General features: G+C 36.0%; 2 protein-coding genes across 5 annotated transcripts in view; both read right to left on the bottom strand.

Moving 5' to 3' along the window:
• Positions 1 to 501: 501 nt before the first annotated feature.
• TSG101 (tumor susceptibility 101) overlaps positions 502 to 14,277 on the bottom strand; it is an 18,988-nt gene continuing 5,212 nt past the window's right edge. Inside the window, exons 4-10 of the mRNA XM_030483430.1 lie at positions 13,649 to 13,812; positions 12,555 to 12,681; positions 9,814 to 9,880; positions 8,086 to 8,177; positions 3,694 to 3,896; positions 2,012 to 2,251; positions 502 to 839 (exon numbers count right to left, since the gene is read on the bottom strand). Of these exons, the coding sequence (XP_030339290.1) occupies positions 750 to 839; positions 2,012 to 2,251; positions 3,694 to 3,896; positions 8,086 to 8,177; positions 9,814 to 9,880; positions 12,555 to 12,681; positions 13,649 to 13,812 (983 nt within the window). The 3' untranslated portion in view covers positions 502 to 749. The remainder of the gene's footprint in view (positions 840 to 2,011; positions 2,252 to 3,693; positions 3,897 to 8,085; positions 8,178 to 9,813; positions 9,881 to 12,554; positions 12,682 to 13,648; positions 13,813 to 14,277) is intronic.
• UEVLD (UEV and lactate/malate dehyrogenase domains) overlaps positions 9,834 to 14,277 on the bottom strand; it is a 25,547-nt gene continuing 21,103 nt past the window's right edge. For all 4 annotated transcript variants that reach the window (XR_003991024.1, XR_003991026.1, XR_003991027.1 and 1 more), the window contains 3 exons: positions 13,649 to 13,812; positions 12,555 to 12,681; positions 9,834 to 9,880 (listed from right to left, as the gene is read on the bottom strand). The gene's annotated coding sequence lies outside the window, so the exon portion shown is untranslated. The remainder of the gene's footprint in view (positions 9,881 to 12,554; positions 12,682 to 13,648; positions 13,813 to 14,277) is intronic.

Here is a 14,277-nt window from a genome sequence, read left to right as displayed (position 1 = left end):
CCTCTTTTGCAGACAGTGCAGTGTTTAACCACCAGGCTTGTCACTACAAGCTCTGTCCCAGCAAACAGCCCAAACCCATGCTTTCTATGCCATGCTGGTGTGTTGCGTTTTCTGCCTTGCAGATACTGTAACAGCAAATGTAGCAGCCTTTCTTTTGCCTATTCCAGTGGAAAAATGCAATATACGTCAAAGCTTCTTACTGCACCACAAGGTACACTTCACTGTGACCATGATATGATGGCAGAATAGGCAAGTCAATACAACAGTTACTAAGCTCACTTTCAAACAATCCTTGGATGTTGACAGCTAGGTCAAACAAGAGGGACTTGAAATTTCAAGTTTTCCGCTTTCACTGGTCATTAACAATGGTTAGTTACACTGAAACCTGAATTTTTCCAGTTCAGGACACTGAAATGTCTTCCAAATCTCAGAAGTGAAAGTATGGTTAAGATGACACTGCACAGCCAGGCCTTGTTTGTAAAGAAAGCACATTGTACACAGTTCTGTAGAGGAAGAAAATATGCAACGAGTTTTATTCAGCGTTAAGTCCACCAGCACAAAGATTACAGGAGATAGAAAGTGCATTAATAAAAGCTAGTCTTTACCAAAAAGAAAATATATTATTGATTCAAAATATCTTACACTCGAATGATGTAATAACTTATTCTGGGCACCTACTGATTAAGAGAAATACCAAGAGAATGGCTGCTTCGTAAGGAAATCTAACTTCCCAGGGAAAGTCTGAGAATTTAGTAGAGATCACTGAGTCCAGCAGTCTTCCTTGCTTTCTGCATTAATGCCCTCAGCTGGAACTGCTTGCGAGACAGAAGACGTACGTGCTGCAGAAAGAAAGAATAAGAACAGGTGGCTATTGGGAAAGTTCTGATAAAATCTTAATTACATTGCAAAACAAATTTTTGAAGTATGATACATTCCATGACCCAAACAGGATGTTAGTTTTTTGGGAACAGTAAATGTATTTGTCTACTAAATGGCATTTTCTTGGCTTAAAATGACTTGCAGAGGGCTACCAAATGCAATCACTACAGTATATTTTTTGTGATTTTAATTATTAACTCTGCACATAATCTTACCAAAAAGAAGAGTAGAAATATGTACTCTGAGATGAAAACAGAATAATGCACTTCTCACGGTGCAGAGAACAGTTCTTTTAACAGCAGATAAACAGAACTACATAAGAACGAAATAAGATGTCTCTATGTAGACATTGTACACTGGATGTTAAAAGCAAAGCTTAAGTGTTAACTTGGGAGGAACTTCAGCTGTTAAAAGAAGGAAGGATTGGTAACTCTTATTACCCAGTGGCCCCACTACAGACCATTAACACTTCTGCATGCTAATCTTTCCAGATCCAACGGCAATATTAATTACCGAGATACACATTTTCTGTAATTTTATTCCACATTAAAAAGTGGGTTTAATGTTTTCAAAATAACAACAGATCTGTTTTTATTTCATGAGCCATCATGATGCACGTAAGTTCAAAATAAAGGAAGGTTATTAGAAAATAGAAAGCATTTCATTGTATGAAAACTTTCAGCATTAAGGACAGCAAAGAAAGGGAAGAAAATGTCTAAGAAGGTCTCTACTAGAGACACAAAACTAGCTGACTTTTTCCCCCCGCTGTGATTCTAACACTCCATTGGCTGCCTCAGCAGAGGCAACCACAGACTGCAAGTGAAAAGCTGTTTGAATACTCCCATCACTCTTCAAGTGGGTTTCTCCAGAATTAGTATGCCCACCAAATGGAAAGCTTATGTTGACACTTGCACCTGTCTAATGAGAGATGACTTTGTATCTATAATGCTTTTACAATTGGTCTTTTATCTTAATTCTGAAATTCCTCTTTCAAAACTGTATCAACATAGAAGTATTCATGCTCTTACTCTTCAGTGAAGAAATCACTAACATTAATAAGCTGAACAAAAGAGTTCAAAGTATTTAAACATATTTAAACTGCACATCTTAAAAACATCCCAAGAAAACCTACCTTTAAAAAGACATCTAGATCTATCACTCCACGTCTCAATGCTTCCCCAAGATAGAAGATGGTATCTTCAATTGCATTTTCCTCTGCATATAAGTTCAGGATCTGCTTGTAAAGCGGTGCTGTAGGAATAATAACTTCATCTATGTCATTATTTTCCGATTGATTTTCCATTTTCTCTAAGGCAGAACTGAGCTCCTCATCCTTCTTCTTGAGAAGTTCAATGTTCTTGTCAACTTCAGCCTAAAAACAATTAAGATGTTTGTTTATTTCTTAGGTCTTGAGAGCTGAATGTCTTCTTGTGATGGAGCTGTCAAGATGAAAGATTTTTAGACATGCTGGTTGATTCTTTCCTCCTCTACTCACCTCCATTATGACTTTTTGCAAAAGAAAGAGCTACCAATCTACAGATCTTGGGTTCTTTCATTTTTAAAAAGCTGTTTTAGTTAATGTCAATCCACTAGCAATTTGTCACTGTAGACAAGGCTTGCTAACAGTTTTTTTAGGTATTCTGAATATACCACATATAAGGAAAAATAACCATTCAAACTAGCTAACAATCATAAAAGAAAAGCAAAAAAAATATTTCTCTGGAAATATGCCTTTTGGAGTAACTTCCTATACAAGTTTTCTGACTGCGGACCAAGCAAATAACTGTGTGGACAGGAAACAAAATACACCGGCTTTACCCACTAATGGTAACTATAATGTAACTGCATCTGCATGAGATGTACTTCCTTTTGCTACTTTTGAATTTGCCTCCCAATATTTTTGATGTCCCAACAGCTAACACACTGGAAAAGACTGTACAGCACTGCATTTTTTCTCATACCATTCAGACTATTATCATATTTCACTCTCTGTCCTCACTGTCTTTTTTCCAGACTGAAATCCTAGCTTATTTAGTCCTGTTTTACATGGAAGCTGTCTGACATGCTGGATCATCCTTCTTGCCTTTGCATCAAGTATCTGCAGTTCTATTATGTCCTTTCTTCCAAGAAAGGAAAGTCTAGAACTACACACTACATTTAAAGTGGGCACATCTCAGATTTATGTGGTAATAATGGTACCCCCTGCTCTCTAGTCCTGATTAATCATTTCTAATTTTTTTTTTTTTTTTTAATCTTATGCGAGCACTGAGCTGGTTTCAGAAACTGATCACCAATCTCAAAAATCTTACTTCTGCGCAGTAATGCAAGGAGCAGATGGACTAAGCAGATGTCAGGCCTTAAGGAAAAACTGCAGGAATTTCTGAGCGTACAGAGTAGGAGATACTTTTGTCTGGAAAAGGTAAAAACTGTAGGTTATACAAGGAGGCTGTGGCTAAAATCAGCATCTCTGCACGAAGGCACTGAAATGTTCTCCGGTGCTGCTGTTACACATTATTATCCAGAAATTATGAAATAATCTCACACCACTGACATCTTTCACACAGAGAATGGGGAAAAATACTACTGTGCCTTTACCACTGAACAATGCTGTTTGTAAGATACGGGCAGGACAATGCATCTTACAGTCACTGCTATTTCTGACATGCACCTCAACTAGGAAAGAGAATATATATTTCAAAAGCAATACGCTGGAAGCTTTGATATTTCTATCATGTTTAATAATGAATTAATTACATGCCTCTCTTCACTACTAGGAATGCTCAAGGTACAGAGCAGTGTTTCATCTCAGCTTACCACTTCTTGATCCAGGCGAGTCACCATCTCTTCCAGTTTCTGGTGTCCTTTCTTCAGGTCTTCTTCTGTCCGTTTCAAGGCATTGAGTTCAGCTTGTGCACGATCCATTTCTTCTTTCATCCGCCATCTCAGTTTATCACTGACTGCTGAAATAAGGGAAGCGCGGATGGTATCCTCACTGATAGTTCCATCTCTACTGGGTCCTACACAAGAAAATCCACAAGCAGAAAATTATCTCTGTTCTTCTGTATCTACTTTAGCAATAATTTTCAGAAGCTGTATGTACTTTAGCAATATGAGACAGTAAAATAACAGTAAAATAAACTATTTTCCGTACTAATTTCCAGAAACAGTGAAGAGACCACAGTGAGATAAAACACATTAAGATGTTCACAAGTAAATCCATTCATTCACTTTACTATTACCATATCCACAATCTTTTTTTTGATTTAAACACGGGCTGGCCATTTCCCCTGAAGTCTACAAACGTTGTTAGTCTGAGTCCTTTTAAAAAAAGACTCAGTTCTGGTAAACTCTACAGGAATATATTTGAGCACAATTAATGTAATGGCTGGCTTGAGACAGTGAATTTGCCTATAGGTACTCTATCTTGAGGCTTGCCAATGACTGTTTTGGTGTGGTTGTTTTTACAATTATTATTTATCACCCATCCTAGGGCAGGTATGGGAGGCCAGTAAAATAATCAGCATTAATATAGAACATTTATTGCTGAGGTAATCTTACTTTAAAAATTAACATTTACTAAAAGATTATAAAGCAGAGAGAGAAATGTTAATCAATTATATTGTACTGGCACATGGTTTATAGATACGTTATAGCAGACTAAAATCAGATCTAACCGAGTTACAAAAACTGAGGCTACTACCTTTTTTGATTGCCTTGAGTGCTAGGTACAACTTGTAATTTCAGTTTATTAAATCACATTTTGATGCAGCAATATTAGAAAACATAATAGTCCCTCTCCCTTTGGAGCACCAGAGACTTTCACATTTAAGCCTGAATATTACTATTGTTTTTGCACATCAGCCTTTCAATGAGATTACCTAATTTCAAGAGCCTGTCACTAACATTTTTAAATAAAAAGGTAAAGCCTTGATGTCTGTCGCAGGAAGTGCTGTATATCTGCAGACCAAGAAACTGATTGCTTTAGAGAATGTGAAGTGGCTACTGGTTGCAGAATTGTATCTGTATTTATCACAAACCACTTAAACCACTTTGCTATAAGAAAAACCAGAATGTCACAGTTTCCTCACGCTTGTGCCTTACATATTTTAGACCAGTGAAATTTCAATTGTAAGAACTACTAATAAAGGAAGAATTATATCAGGTTTTGTGCCTAAGCTTTCCAACTTTTATGGATGAAAAAAGGAGATTCGGAGTTTTGTAACTAAAAGGAAAATTTGCAAAAGATCCCAGAGTACATCTTTTTATTCTGAGACAGTTATCAAAACCCTGAAGCTGTTTTGGCATAACATATGCTGTAATTGCCAGGAGCCTACATCTCAAAAAATTACAACGTAAAAAACCAGCCATCAAGGCTCCCATGATAGTTACACAGCTAAAGACAAGCCCATTAGCATTTCTTTTGGGTTTCTTCCCAAAGGTTCAGAAAAGTGTCTGAAGTCAGTTGAAATCCAATCAACCTCTTCACCTTTCTTAGTAATCACAGACCCCCAGAAGAAGCAAAAGCAAACAAGCAACTCAAACCATACATTAATTTTGCCATTTAAACACAATAGTTCAAAGACTGTGTACTTTTAGAGTAAATCAAAACTGTATTTTTTAGAGTAAATTAAACTAATATAAATAGCACTAAATATAATTTTGAATGTTATTGACAGTGACCAGTAACCAAACTTTGATTAACTACAAATAAGATTCAATAATTTTACTACAGTTGTTCAGGAGAAGGGCTATTCAGTGAAATTTCAGCGTTACAGTGTTATTGGGGTAGTATCTTCCCGATAATTAGCAACAATTCAGGACAAAGCTTAAAAATCTAAACACTGCCTTCAGAAACTAGAATCTGAATGGAAAAATTCAGAGTTTTCTGTTAGGGCATCATCATAATTATAAAACTAACTAACTAACTAACTACTTGGAGTGCCTGTTGTTATTGTTTTACTAACAAATGCACACTGCTGTTGACAGGACTGCACACCTGAGAATTCTTCAAATATCCAGTGGATTTTTTTTACACTTCTGCTGCTAACAGAACAGGACTGCACAAATTCACCTCTCTTCCCTATGCCTTTTACTCTATTCCTGACCACAAAACCTACAGCAAGCCAGATATGTGGAAAAATAAAGCTATGCAAATGACATGAAAGTAACTATGGGAAGATGCACATCACACTACTAATCCACCAAATTCTTCTAAAATTAAGAAAGCATCAGATTTTGATAATTACTAATGTGAGCACTTTCCTTACATACAAATTGCACCAGAATGTGTGTAACTTAAAAACAAACAAACACACCCCCCCCCAAACCGCCTCCCCAAAACCCCTAATTACTATTGGAAAAAAGAGACTCAATTATTAATCAACTGCTGCAAAGATTGCCTTATGAAAATATAAATATCCAAACATTTAACCTGATTTACAGTTCTGTCTTAAGCAATTCACCCTGTTACGAGCCAATAAGATAATTTTCAATATTTGGTTAACTAACTAGCAGAATCAGCAACATAAGTTGTCAAATGGCACCAATCACACAAACCAGGAATTCGCCACTTCCACTTCTTATGGAAAGCAGAAAAGAACCATACTTTCCATACTGAGAAGTAAAACTTAAACCAGGTCAGTCAAGCTATCTGGGACAAAGAGTTTATTCACTGTTTAGGAATTATTCACTGTTTATTCACTCTTTAAGGCAGATAATTGTAAATATGGATGTTCCAAAGCAAAACAAAAAGGTCCAGTTTCACTCCAAAAATAGCATAATTTCAGTTACTGTTTACTTTACATAAAGAATTATTCTCTAACACAAAGTCAGAACCAGCCACCAGTTATACTTTTTTCCCCTTTTTCTGATATCCCTCATGCTGGGAAATTTTATACAAGGCTCACTTTAACAGTAAAGTAGGACACAGAACAAAAAAACTAAAATCACAATGCACCTAACACATTGGAAATTCACACAGAAATGCCAACAGACAGGGAAGAGGTCTTTGAACATATAAAGGATCATTTTAATACAGCTCAGTTAGATTTTATGTATCTTCTTAAAGAGCATGAACCCTTAGCATTTCCTGTCACTTCTATAATTAGCCCAGCTTGGGGAAAATTCTATGGCACAGCCATTAAACCCACAGAGCACTGAAACCCTTAACATTTACCAGGTGGAGTCCAGTTTCAGAAGTGACCTTACAGAATCTTCAAACTAGTAACTGCACCAGAAAGGTAATTAATGGCAGATGGTTGAACAGACAGAAAATCCTGAAGGACTATTTGAAAAAACAGCTATTACTAAAACCTTAAGCTACTCTTAATAAGGTACGAATGATGAACCTGTGGATGCATTTTTAAATTATGGTGCAAGAGACTACAAATAATAGACACTCTGAACAAGGTCACAAAAGAGTCTACGTCCTTACCATAACTGCTCCAAAAGGACTATCATCTAATTGGAAAGCTACTGCACTAACTTCCTACCTAACTAGATCACTTAGACCTCTATCACTGGTTCCCAATCTGTCATACATACACTAAAATTGAGGTGTTGAGTGGAAACCAAGCTAATGTATTTTGCCAGCAAAGGGCCACAGAGCAGCAGACTGGGAAAAGACACATGTTAATACTCTAGATCTTGCTGCTGAAGGGAAGAAAGAAGTGACGAGAAGAGACCATTAAGAAGCAAAATTGAAGAGGCTGGAGAAGAAACTCAGTAAAAATGAAGCTCATTCCAAATGCACTGGAAACCTCTGCTTTAGATAGCTATGACTTCTGGAGTAAGGAAAGTATAAATAAAGTAAATAAAATGAGTCCAGTAGAGGATTAAATGAGGACAAAAGCATTTTTATAAACCATGACCACGAACAGAGCAATGCAGACAATCAGAAGTCACCTACAGTTAAAGGGTGAGAATAAAATACTCAAGGTAGTTACATGCAGTGTTCTTCAAAATATTCATAGAGCATACACAATGCATTGCACAAACCCAGGAATTTATCAAGTTCCTAAATGAATAAAATATAAGGTGAAGGACATAAACTGAATTTTATTCTTCCTTTGAATAACTTTGAAAATTGAAGATCAATGCTTTGGAAGGCCAGATTAAGAACAATACATCTTTTTTCCATTTTCTTTCCTTACATATCAGTTCTAGAGAAATGCTTCACTTCAGAGGAATCCTTTCAAAGCTACTCACCAACAGTAGTCACAGGAGGCTGAGAAGGGTAGTACGGAACACTAGTGGTTGCTGGAAATGGAACTCCACCAGCAAAAGGATAGTTTGGGTAGCTGTTTTGACAAAGACAGATATGCTAATGTTATGTAACTATTTGTGAAATATCACCAGGAAGTTTAAATTGCAGGCCAAGTTATACTACTTCTGTTTTCCTGTTCATATTAACATCTTTCACAACTTATATTTCTGGTATGATTTCAGAAGATAAATCACTTTATCTGAAACCCTATCTAGCTACTGCCTGGTCTTGCCATGCAATTTACAACTTTCCATATGAAAATACAAATGGATCCAAAAGAAATTATTCTAGTTAAAACTCCCAAACAGCAATTTCAATTTAATAATTCTAATATGAGAATAGTTAACAAGATGACTGCTGAACTGCTTTATGTAAACCTGAAACTGTTGTGCAAAATACAGTTGCAAGATGAAACTCCTCCAGAAATTCTCAGCCCTGCTCTGAAGGATGAAGGAAACGGAAGTATTCATCTGTTCACTAAAACAATTGTGAGATAACATATAACCCGACAGGCTACATTACCTTTCTAAAACACATTTAATATCAACTGAAACTAGGACTCAACTTAACCAGTAATAGACTAACAAACATCTACATACAGCAAAGTATTAACCACGGCTGTAAGTAAAACAAATGGTCCAGGAAAAAATGTGAAATATAAAATAAGTATATGCTGTGCCTCTCCAGATAACTGAAAATTTTATAGTTCTTCAGACTTTTCTGTTCATTACTAAATTATATTATTTTTGAAATAGTTCTTCTAGTACTCATTTTTGTTCAAACATTAAGATCACTTTAAATAAATGTATTTAGGAAGAAATAACTTGCCATAAGAACTTATAAAAACCCTATTTTTCACTTCTTGAAAACATAACACCCCACTTTCCTAATTCTTACAGGAGTTTATTTTATTTTTTAATCAAAATGTTATATACTAGAGCAACTTCTCATATGTTCCTAACACAAAATCAGGACATAAGGATACTAATAACAAGAAGAATTAATTATGATGTAGAACAAATGTAGGTACACACTAGGAGGCAGTAATCAGCATCTTACTGTTTGCTAAGACAGAACTGCAAGTCTTCTGGATAAAGCCTTATGCCAAACTATTATAAAATATATTTAACGAAAAAGTCTTGGTTTATATTAATAAAAAGCCTTTGAAATAATTTTGTGCCCTTCAAATTCTCTTGGAGTGCTCTGAATTAAATCCATATTTATGCTGGAGTCAAGGTTTGTGTAAATCCAGCAATCGTTTTGTTCAATGTTTCAAGTTGCTGATTACCCCAACAACACTAACAATGCTAATAAACCACCCAAGCTGTAGGGGTACACTTCTTTCTACATCATGTAAACACATCAACCTTACAAAAACTAATCTGATACACGAGTGAAACAAGATTACATCTGGAAATTAGGTAATAACTTTCAAAATCTATTATCACCCAAGTATATTGTACTTGAAGCAAGCAGCACTAAGAAAGCTAAATCTTTCTCAAACTTTCTTCTGGCTATTAGCAAGAATTCAGTCCTCACTTGAAAAAAAAAAACCTGCTAATGCAATAATTATACAAGAAATACACCATAGCCAAAATTACACTAATACTAGATACTATCCAGCGAAACTGTGTATCACGTAAATGATGATGGTTTCAAGGGGCTCTTACCTGGGGTTTGGAGTGCTTCCTGCTGGATAGGGAGTTATTCCACCTGGAATGCCCGGTACATAGGAAGCTAAATAAAATAATGATTTTGCATATTTTTACTTTTCAGGAGTTTAATAATATATTAAGGTCACATATATATTAATCTGCAGTAAGATGCTTTTCAAAATATTATTGAACAGTAAATACAGTATAACACAGTGAAACAATAAGAGAAGTCATGCTGTGGCTAAACCCCCTCAAAAACATGTACCCTGCATCCTCTAACACCATCACTTTTCACAACACTCCCAGACGCTTCCCATGCTGCTGTCATGCAGCTTGGCAAGAGGCATACAATGCAGATGTTTGTTGTTAGCTACCTCTGTGTCAACTGACCAAGCAGCTGTTTCCACCCATGTAAAGGACTAAACTGCAGCGGACCCAGCCTCCACGTACTGACCAGTTAGAATTTCCCTTCTGTAGCCAAGCACATTTTCACAAAATGCAGACAAATTTTGCATGTCCAAAGATTCAACCTCCACCTATCAACTGTGGTTAAAATATTTTCAAGAGTATTCTGATTGGAGGGAGAGTATGAGAACTGTAATTCAAGCAATTTACACATTCCTTAGATCAAATAGGTAGAACACCTTTCACTGTGTATTTTTTTCCCTAATCGTTACTTTAAACTAGCCACTGCATGGGTAAAAATGGATATTAATTTAAAAATGCATAACAAATAGTTGTAAGTAAAATGTGGATACATAAGAAAGAGTATCTGCAGATAGGGAATTCAGGAAAAAAAACCCCAAACATGTTATTAAAGCTGACACACCTGAAGAGCTGTCTCCATTTTTTATATAATAGCTGAAAAAACAAAATAACCTTTCAAATGTAGCCATTGTTCTCTACTCATTAAATAACGAGCATGTAATTTCTGTACCTTCAGAGCAGCTAGACTTCACTACAGTTGATCAGCTGTTTAACAATCCAGCCATGTGCTTTTCAAGTCATTTCTGCTATTCAGAAGCTATACTTTTAAAAAAAATTATCAGCACATATCCATGTCTAAGGCTTCAACAGCCTTAGCAATTTTAAGTTTGTTCTTGGAAATCTGACAATTCTATCATAAAAATTATGTTTTGAATATATTCATTCTATATTTCTAGTAATTTTAGGAATATTATATCAAATAGCTTTTCTTAAGAGCCAAGCTACTTTCATCCTTGAACACTTCCAAATGATTCAATTTTTTAACCTGGGCTTCATTTCTTCTTAAACACTGCATCTAGAACTTTAAAACACAAACCTAATATCTGTTGATAAGGAAAAACTGATTACACTAGTAAATCAAAGTAGCTATTAACAATTCGAAAATCCTGAAACATTTCCACTAAAATTACTACAGCTATGCTAGCATTGAATGACTACAAAAGTAACCAAGCCCGTTTCCACTGATGGTCCTTCCTTGAAGCACAATACAGGCCATATTCTCTACTAAAACCATACTTGTACTGACACCCTCTGGTCTTGGAAAATCACAGCAGCATTCTGCTGTTGTGCTCTATACGTAAGCTCTATTCTGCTGTTGCGCTCTATCTAGTGCTCTTATACGTAAAGCTAGTTCTGGACAAACTAAAAAGTCCCAAACACCTTCAGCCAACTATCCCTAATGGTCCCATTTATATTTGCTGCCCTTTTGCTCACATGTTAAGAACCTAAGACCTTGTTAAAAATGGTTTCTGCTGGAAATAGTAATGAATAGACTTCATCTTTTCAGACGTAACACTATGATGTGATAAAAGCCATATTTCAACAGAAAACAGACACAGGCTTATCAATACAGCAATAATATATAACCCTAAATACAGCTACTCTACCATTACATTCATGTAGAACTGTCATAATATCATTAAACAATCTGCAGCTAACCTGCTTCCCCTCCCCTCCCGCCTCAGTCTTTGGCTTGAGTACGTCTACTCTACTGGCAGTTCTTTCCACCCAAGACAGAGTCTCGGAAGATTTTCTAGGATTTTCTGTTTCCCACTTCCTCTTTTCCCCCATCCACCTACCCTCAGTTTTTAAAATAAGATGCCTCCAGAAGTTTAAATAAGTAAAGGATCTAATAAGTCTTGAGAATTTGTGCAAGAAGGTGAGACTGGGTACCACGTCAGAGTACCACATCAACAGAGAACAATGAAAAAATCGTGATGCAGTTTTTATTCCTATATTCAGCCAGCAATTATTAAAAAACAAACAAACAAACAAACCCCAAACAAAACCCAGAAGTGTGGGCATAAGAAACACAAGCAGTGTGATTCTGCTTATGAAATCCGTGGTTGAAGGAAACTTAGCAAAAGGACTTGTATTAACAGAATTAAAAAAAAAAAAAAACAAAACCCAAACCAAAAACCCCCCAGAGATAGTTATCTGAATAATTTTTTCAATGATATCACAATGCTAGTGTTGACAGGTTACTGGTTATTTTGAAGGGCTTGCAGGGGGGGTGTTTATGGGGGGCTTGGTTGGTTTGTTATTTGGTTTTTTTGTTTGTTTTAAATACAAACTTTTCTCTCTCTTCCAAAAGCCAAAACACTGCACACATTCTTCCAACAGGGCAAGTACGGCACAGGTGACCTCAATAGCCAGTAATATAGAAGGTCATTCTAGAGTAGAATACATAATTTGTTGACAAACTTTGCGGAGCAAATATCACTTTGGAATACGAGTATTTGTAGAAATGAGTAGTCACTACCACTTACTATTTGGCGGGCCTGTTGCCTGGTATGGTGGGTAGCTTGATGAAGCGGTAGGCCGAGAAAAGACTGGAGGTTCCTCACCAAACACAACAATCATGACCTGAATCAGTTCTAGCAAGTCCGACTGGGGCTGTGAGGGTAAGCAAATTACAAGGTGTTGATTTCGCTCACAGACAGTTTAACTAATTATAACAACAAAATGTTACTATTCTATCAGCTCTCAAAACCATCCTTTTATTTGTGTGGTTTGAGGTCTGTTCAATCTTTTTAATACATGTGTGTGTGTGTGTCTGTATATATATCCATGCATTTTTAACTTCCTTTCTGGATTCCTTTACAGATACCAAACCTAGCCAGCTGGCATTCAAAACAGTATAGCAAAGTACAGCTACAGCAGTGTTTGCACTCAGAATAAACTGGGTAATACATGGCAATAAAGGACTGAAGATGATTGTGCAATGATGGATTATAATTATTTTTAAAAAAACTTAAATCCACTCTCCAACATGAAAAAGTACAGCTCTCTAAGTTTGCAGACATTTTGATTTCATACAGCATATAGCTTTTGCTTAGGTTCAGAATGACTCAGTAGAAAAAAATATTCTAACCCACAAAGGAGTGGCACAAACCTCCTTTAAATATAGCTAAACCAGGCTTCTCAGTTTATAACTATATTTAATATAGGCATGATTTCATTTCGACAAAATAAGGACAAGCATCACGAATGCATCACCTGATTAAATATCCTATTTCCAAATTTTCTTAGCTCTTCAATCCACTTACTTATTTTTACCAGCCTCTCAAACTGAATGAATTCTGTATCACGTGTATCTTAGAAGGTCCTCTTGCTTGTGCAAGACCTGCATCCTGATCTAGGCAGTCATTTTCCACTATTACCATGCAAGTGCTGAACTACAGAATGCAACATCCTGAACTTTAAGACATTACAAATAATAAGCAGTTGGTTTTGCTGAAAAGAAAAAAAAAAGGTTTAAGATCTCAAACAAAGAGGATTACGGGTTTTGCTAAAGAAGACACAACAATCTAAAGGCATTCAGAAATGAGCAATTTGAGAATTTCAAGTTCCCTATACTTACATATTTCCACTCATGCAGATAAGGAAGGTATATCTTTCCATTTGCATCAACATGCTTCCCAGTTTTTATTGTCATAGAGCTAGTGGGTTTAACAAAACAAATTGGGGGGTTGAAAGGGTAGGTGTCCAGCAGCCACAAGCAAATTGGGATATTGTATGTGTTACCTAGAAAAGATATTTTGAAAGATTTTAAGTTACTCCAACACTTCAACTGTCCTCTTGTATCAGATTTATAAAGAACTCCTAAACCCAGTAATTTCAACTGCACAGTCGGAAGCTGAAGCTTAATTCTACCAGTAACATCCAATAAAGAGCTCAAAACATGGCCATGCAGTCAACATTTTCAAAACAATTTACCTTTGATTTACAATTATCATTTACCACTAATACACCATCTCATTTGTTCTACAATGCAACATTAGACCCTAACCTGAATTGTTAACTGCAGCAATAAATGGTTTGCAAACCTCATTCAACTGGGAAGCTCGAAAAACGTACAGTACTGAAAGAAAAGAGATGTTGCAGAGCTGCACAAGATTGAAGAAGCAATGCTTAACATTAAAATTTTATTCTGCAGCAAAAATACTGAACAATTTCTTTAAAACATTATACTTTGGACAAGTAAAGGAT

The sequence above is a fragment of the Strigops habroptila genome, chromosome 4 (genome assembly GCF_004027225.2).
Source record: "Strigops habroptila isolate Jane chromosome 4, bStrHab1.2.pri, whole genome shotgun sequence".
Lineage (NCBI taxonomy): Eukaryota > Metazoa > Chordata > Aves > Psittaciformes > Psittacidae > Strigops > Strigops habroptila.
This window is presented reverse-complemented; position numbering and strand designations above follow the sequence as displayed.